Here is a 7,613-nt window from a genome sequence, read left to right on the forward strand (position 1 = left end):
AGGTGGTTCTGACCTCACCAGAGGACCAGTCGATCCCTTTCCTGTCTGTATGCAGACTCATCATTGTCCTGGATCAGACCAATAACAGTGGCGTCATCTGCAAACTTCAGATTTTACAGATGGTTCGACTGAGGTGGAGTCCTTTAGGTAAAGAGAGAAGAGGACTGGGAAGAGAATCCGCCCCTGGGGGCGCCAGTGCTGATGGTTCTTGTGGGGGAGAAGATCCTCCCCAGCCTCACCTGCTGCTGCAAGTCATTCAGGAAGCTGGTGATCCACTGGCTGGTGGAGGCCGGCACTGTGAGCTGGGTGAACATCTGGTGGAGGATGTCTGGGTTGATGGTGTTGAAGGCCGGGATTCACAACAAACCTTGTCTTAGAGAACTGTACCAAACAAACAATCCAATCTCTATACAGAAATATTTCATGAATTCAATCCAATAAATTCATTGTTTTTAATTGGTAGGCCTTTCATATTCTTTTATCATCTCTGGAAAGATTTTCTCATTTTCCAGAACCAAACTCCTTGGTTGAATGAATTATAATGACTTTTTGGAAAGCAGGAAAAGATGAAGGGACATAAATGAACTGGGAACAAAAGAATCCGGTGAAGAGATGAGAGAGCCTTAGTCTTTGAAACTACTGGGAGAGTTGAAGAGTGGTATGAGAACTAAGTACAATTAGCCAATTGAATATGATGCAACTGGGGAAGAAGGAAAAGAAGAGAGAACCTAGGAGGGTTGAGGTACGCTTTGTGGATGCACTGGGCTTTGATTTAGAGGAGGTGAAGGTCTTTAGAGTCCAGGAGGACCCCCTGATACCCCAACATGTGATGTTCAGGCTGCTGATGAGCTCCGAACTGGCTTTTGGAAAGTCACCTGAGCTGAACCTGCCTTACTTCAGACCCTGTTTCCCTGAACACATGGGGGCCAACTCAAACTTCCAGAACTGTCTCTCCTCCCAGGGGGCCTCTCTGGAGCAGGTGATGTGCTCAGACCAGGGCATAACAGGTACCATACATGTACATAATTTAGCTAATGAGAAAGAGGTCAGAGTACACTACTCTTTCACCAACTGGAGAACACACACACACACAACAGTATTCTGGGTATCAGGTGGGCACCCTGGTGACTGCGGCGCTCCTGGCACGGATATCTTCAGGTTTTGTCTGCTTGTCCCGCCCTTCATCCTGCGGCCAGGAGCCATCCTGAAATTTGCCATCTGCTACAATGTTAACAGATGTGACTTCTGGGATAACAACAATGGCAACAATTACAAACTTGCATGCCACAGCTACAAGGTCACTGTGCCAAGGGAGTGTGAGGACAACATGCTGCATTTCACCTGAGCGGCCACATGAGGGAGCTTTAACTCCTGTTAATGGATGTGGGTGAACATGTAAAACCTTCATATGAACTCTTACCTTTGAATTCAGTGTTGGAATGTTACTATTTATGTTCCCCACAGACCAGAACAGACCTATACAGCAAATGTTCTATTATCAGCATGTAAGAAACCTTTTACTGCACTTATTTTGTATTGAGTGGAAATCAATAATACATATTTACAAGTTAGAAATAATTAATTTATTCTAGATCTTCCATGCTTATGTGTCAGTAGAGCCATAAAAATTATTGATGAGAATATTTATTTACTTTTTGAGTACTTTGTTGGCATGTTTTGGGGTTTTTGGTTTTGGGTTTTCTCCTTATGTTTTTTCACTGTTCAAGTTTTGAATCATGTTTCTGTTTATTTTCCTGGTCATGTTTTTGTTTTGTTGTCTTGTTCATGTTTTGTCGAGTTTGGTTTTCGGATCTGGTTATGCTTTTGCTTCATGTTTTCAAGAGTCTCTGTTTTGCTCCAGTCACGTTTTGTTCTGTTAATTCAGTTTATTCGGTTCACCTGCTTCAAGTTAATCCGTCTCCTTGCTCCACCTGGTTTTCACGCCATATATTCACACCTGTTCTGTTAGTCGTCGTGGAGACATCTCTCATGCTCATGTCTTATTTTCAAACCAAGTCTTGTCTTTTTTATCATGCCATGCCTGTCTTGCCTGCCCGTTTGTTTTGTTCCTGCCTCCTGCTGAGTGTGAACCTTTTCTTCACTTACCATCACGCTGCCTGCTCGTCTGCATTCTGGGGTCCAATATCATGTAAACTGTGACAGAATGTTTCTGCCAACAACGGACCTCGCGGAGGAGCATCAGGCTAGCTCCATTGACCTCCTTACTTTCCTGTCTTGGGAGGCGGAGAAGTAATTGCGCCGGTCTGCGGGGCTGTCAGTGCCGCAGTCGGCTTACGATGGATCCAGTTTGGCGATTCCAGTTCCGGGGACAGGTCTACTTTGTCGCCGTTCTCCGCCTGCTCCCCTGGTTGTGCACTCTGGTCCGGCAGTGAGGCCCACGTCCTCCACCCACCGCAAGAAACGCCGACGTGCAGGGGTTCCTAGCCGGCCGGCTGGCGAGGAGGTAGTTTTCCAGCCAGCCTGCGTGAGGGTTGCAGCAAGTAAGCCCGCATCTTCACCTGCCACAGCACTGTCTCCCAGGCTCGTTGCACCTCCGCCCATGCCGTCTGCGCTCGCTCCAGCCCGGTGTTCTGGGGTAACACCTGCCGTGCTGGAGCAGGGCTTGAGGTTCACTGCACGCCAAATAAAAATCCTCAGGACGACTGGTCACCTGTATTCCTCTCCTGAGCTGATGGAGAGGATAAGGCAGATAGAGATGGATTATGAAACGGCAGTAAGGTTGTTTTACTGCCATCCTCCTTCATCTACACCAAGCCACAGGACCGCTGCTGCAGAGCAGCCTGACTCCAGGCCAGACACACCACAGCCTGGGATGACGCCTGACCCTAAGTCAGCCTCAACCCCCTCCACACGGCGCAGAAGACGTCGTAAGAGGGATTCCCCGGCTCAAGTCATCGGGGGCCCCGGCGACGCCTCTGCCCATGCCATTGAGGGTCTCAGCGATGCCTCAGCCTCTGCTCACGTCACTGAGGGTCCGGCTGACGCCTCAGCCTCTGCTCACGCCACCAAGGGTCTGGGTGACGCCTCAGCCTCTGCTCACGCCACTGAGGGTCTCGCCGACACCTCAGCTCCTGCTCACGCCACCAAGGGTCTGGGCGACGCCTCAGCCTCTGCTCACGCCACTGAGGGTCTGGGCGACGCCTCAGCCTCTGCTCACGCCACTGAGGGTCCGACCGACGCCTCAGCCTCTGCTCACGCCACCAAGGGTCTGGTCGACGCCTCAGCCTCTGCTCACGCCACTGAGGGTCCGACCGACGCCTCAGCCTCTGCTCACGCCACCAAGGGTCTGGGCGACGCCTCAGCTCCTGCTCACGCCACTGAGGGTCCGACTGACGCCTCAGGTCCTGCTCACGTCACTGATGGTCTGGGCGACGCCTCAGCTCCTGCTCACGCCACCAAGGGTCTGGGCGACGCCTCAGCCTCTGCTCACGCCACTGAGGGTCCGACCGACGCCTCAGCCTCTGCTCACGCCACCAAGGGTCTGGTCGACGCCTCAGCCTCTGCTCACGCCTCTGAGGGTCTGGGCGACGCCTCAGCCTCTGCTCACGCCACTGAGGGTCCGACCGACGCCTCAGCCTCTGCTCACGCCACCAAGGGTCTGGGCGACGCCTCAGCCTCTGCTCACGCCACTGAGGGTCCGACCAACGACTCAGCCTCTGCTCACGCCACCAAGGGTCTGGGCGACGCCTCAGCTCCTGCTCACGCCACTGAGGGTCCGACTGACGCCTCAGGTCCTGCTCACGTCACTGATGGTCTGGGCGTTGCCTCAGGTCCTGCTCACGTCACTGATGGTCTGGGCGACGCCTCAGCCTCTGCTCACGCCACCAAGGGTCCGGCTGACGCCTCAGCCTCTGCTCACGCCACCAAGGGTCTGGGCGACGCCTCAGCCTCTGCTCACATCACTGAGGGTCCTGCCGACGCCTCAGCTCCTGCTCACGTCACTGAGGGTCCTGCCGACGCCTCAGCTCCTGCTCACGTCACTGAGGATCCCGTCGACGCCTCAGCTCTTGTTCCTAGTCTGCAGGGGTTCAGTGAGGAACTGGTCCTTGTTCTGGCTTCTGAACCCTGCGACGAGGGGTTCGAGGAGGAAGCACCGCTGAACCCTGTTCTTGAGGGGTTTAAGGAACATTTTGTCCTCATTCTGGCCTTTGAACCCAGAGCTGAGGGTTCGCCAGGCTCTGCTTCAGCCTCTGATGGTTCGCCAGGCTCTACTTCTCCGGAGTTCCACACAGTTTCTGGGAGGTCCTCTACTCTGCTCAGTAGGCCTCCTGATCTACCTGCAGTTTCCCGTCGCAAGCCGCCACGGTCTCTACGCTTCTGTCGGCCTCCACGTCTTTGCTGTAGGCCTGGTCGCCTGCCTGAACTCTGTGCCTGCTGGGGACGACCTCCTGGTTGTCCGCCTGAACTCTGTTTTTGTTTTTGTATGTATCAAGAGCCACGGTATCCAGGGTAATGTCAGCATACCACCAAGAAGGATGAACCACATTCAACAGGATTAACTGCGGACGCAAGAGGAATCTGTCTAAAAGGGATGTTCGGGTGCTAACCCGGATTGTATCCAAAAAACATAAAACCACGGCTTCCCAAATCATGGCAGAATTAAATGTGCACCTCAACTGTCCTGTTTCCACCAGAACTGTCCATCAGGAGCTCCACGGGGTCAATATACACGGCCGGGCTGCTATAGCCACACCTTTGGTCACTCATGCCAATGCCAAACGTCGGTTTCAATGGTGGAAGGAGCGCAAATCTTGGGCTGCAGACAATGTGAAACATGTATTGTACTGTTTTCCCCACATCCGGGAGAGTTACGGTGTGGAGAAGCCCCAAAGAAGCGTACCACCAGACTGTTGCATGCCCAGAATGAAGCATGGGGGTGGATCAGTGATGGTTTGGGCTGCCATATCATGGCATTCCCTTGGCCCAATATTTGTGCTAGATGGGCGCGTCACTGCCAAGGACTACCGAACCATTCTTGAGGACCATGTGCATCCAATGGTTCAAACATTGTATCCTGAAGGTGGTGCCGTGTATCAGGATGACAATACACCAATACACACAGCAAGACTGGTGAAAGATTGGTTTGATGAACATGAAAGTGAAGTTGAACATCTCCCATGGCCTGCACAGTCACCAGATCTAAATATTATTGAGCCACTTTGGGGTGTTTTGGAGGAGCGAGTCAGGAAACGTTTTCCTCCACCAGTATCATGTAGTGACCTGACCACTATCCTGCAAGAAGAATGGCTTAAAATCCCTCTGACCACTGTGCAGGACTTGTATATGTCATTCCCAAGATGAATTGACGCTGTATTGGCTGCAAAAGGAGGCCCTACACCATACTAATAAATTATTGTGGTCTACAACCAGGTGTTTCAGTTTCATTGTCTGACCCCTGTACATTTCAAGTGGATCCGATGATGTATGAGGGAGATATAGCCCATGAAGTGTCCTAGGGGACGCTGTTGATCCAAATTTCAATGTAATCCAACAGAGCTGCTTGGGGGCTGACAAAGATTAACCATATTCAGTTTGGAATAAATCGGACCATGCATGTGTAATTTAGAGGCAAGCGTATGGCCATGGCGTGACATCAGAATTCGCCACGCCGCCACAGCCACACCAACCAAGCCAGTCAGTCCTGGTGACTGTCTTACACCATCATGTTATCTGTTACTTGGGACAGTTTCACATTGATTAGGTGAAGAACATCAAAAATTGACTATCTAAAGGAAAACATGACACTTCCAGTTCTCAAGGGGTGGGGCTTCGATGATGTCAGCATCTGATCAGTGAATATTGTTGAGGCCTAGAGGCAGATCAATCTCAGAATGTTTCATGTGTCTGTGACTTTCCTTGTAGGAGCTATATCAATTTCCTCTTTAATGGCGAGAAGTCATATTTTGATGCGTGGCCACGCCCACACGCTTTCATGTATCAAAAAGCTTTTGATAACTTTTGATCCTCAATGCCTTAAGAGTAAACTGAGTGATTTTCAAGTCTCTAAGTCAAAAGCTGTAGGAGGAGTTCACTCAAATATGCGGGCTAGAAAGGGCAAATCCGGGGTCAAAATGGCATTTTCAATCCAACATGGCCGACTTCCTGTTGGGTTTGGACCAATGCTCCAAGAGACTTTTTTGTAGGTCCTGAAAGGTTACAGATGTGTTCCAGATTTCAGATTCCTCGGTCAAAGTATGTCTTGCCTATTGCAATGCCCTGTAACAGAACATTTACCACAAATTGTATCCAGTGTTAACGTTACACAAACCGAGCAGACCTGAACATCCGCAGGCAGCTTGTCCTGCGACTGTCCTTTCTGCTGTAGCAAACAGGGTTGTGACCCCATTCCTCTGAGACTTGTTTAGTTTTATGAGGAGGATTATGTGGAGACATGTCTGCTTGACCTTGGATCAAAAACTGCACCAACCTTTCACTGCAACAGTTCCAGAGATGTAAGAGCCCAGATTCCTGCATGGGTTCTGGCAGGCCATGGATGTTGCCTCATCAGAGAACTCAGTTTCATCTGTACCGGTCTTTGCACCTGTGTGACGCACTTTAAACCAAACATTTAAAGACATTATTTAAGACTTTAGTGGATTTTGCAAAGGGTTCAGTACACTTCACTGTGATTTTACAACCCTTAAAGAGACAAACATTTTCATTTTAAACATTGAAAGAAAAGCTTAGTTTATTTAAAGACAGTTTCTTTTATTGTATGATTTACACAACTCAGAAAAAAGCTCTTCCATCCTAAGGTGGTGTAAACACTAGATGGCAGCAATGCTTTACTTTATGCTTATGTTTATGTTAGGCATATCTGAACTCAGGTATTTGTCAGGGTGTTAAACTGCAGTCATCCAAAAATGTAGGAATTAAAACATCTTCCTTAAAGTAATATTGGGTCAAAGTCAAACAATTGTGTTATGAGTAACATCATCATATGCCATAGGATTACATTATTATATCCTAAGCCTAAACAAACGACTGTGAGTAATATTATGCAGGAAATACTTTAGGATATCCTGAATTAAAATGCACGCTTTTTGTAAACACAGCTTTTATTTGTTGTAACTGATAAATAAACCTGTCAAGGATACGTACATTAATAATTAAGTACAATCTTTCTATATTGCTTTAAAACTGGGTGTTAGAAGCTGTAACAGAGATAAGTTAAAGTGAAGTTCACGAAAAATCTGTTGTATTTTTTTAAACCCCTGCTGTTTGGAAGAAGGTCCTGTTGAAAGTGTATATGATCAATTAATATCTTAACAGCCACTCTTGATGTCTTCACTTTGATGAAACAGAGATTGGTGTTCCAGCTGAGAGTTGATTATTGCATGATTATTTACATTTGTTGTTATTTACACCAAAGACCCTAGTAGATCTGGACATGTAGCTGTTAGTGCTGTAGCACAGCCAGCTGCTGCATGAAGTAAGAAAAGTAGCAGTTTCAAAAAAACATTTCTACCATCCTAAAACATTGCCTGCCTGTACAGCAAACAGACCATGTTAAGATTATCTGGGCAGAATTAACATCTGGTACAAAATAAAGCAATATAAAAAAATATTCTAGTTCAAGTTAACATTTTTTT

The 7,613-nt window shown here is 48.5% G+C and overlaps 1 protein-coding gene across 1 annotated transcript; it reads left to right on the forward strand.

The window, feature by feature from the left end:
* Nucleotides 1–691: 691 nt before the first annotated feature.
* Nucleotides 692–1,345, forward strand: ppp1r3db (protein phosphatase 1, regulatory subunit 3Db). Its single transcript, XM_047347091.1, has one exon. The coding sequence runs from the start codon at nt 692–694 to the stop codon at nt 1,343–1,345; it is 654 nt and encodes a 217-aa protein (XP_047203047.1).
* The last annotated feature ends 6,268 nt before the right edge of the window (nt 1,346–7,613 follow it).

The sequence above is a fragment of the Girardinichthys multiradiatus genome, chromosome 20 (assembly GCF_021462225.1).
Source record: "Girardinichthys multiradiatus isolate DD_20200921_A chromosome 20, DD_fGirMul_XY1, whole genome shotgun sequence".
Taxonomy (NCBI): Eukaryota; Metazoa; Chordata; class Actinopteri; order Cyprinodontiformes; family Goodeidae; genus Girardinichthys; species Girardinichthys multiradiatus.

Excerpts from the sequence above, each read along its gene's own strand:
- ppp1r3db (XM_047347091.1), top strand. The coding sequence starts at position 692 with ATGATGCAACTGGGGAAGAAGGAAAAGAAGAGAGAACCTAGGAGGGTT.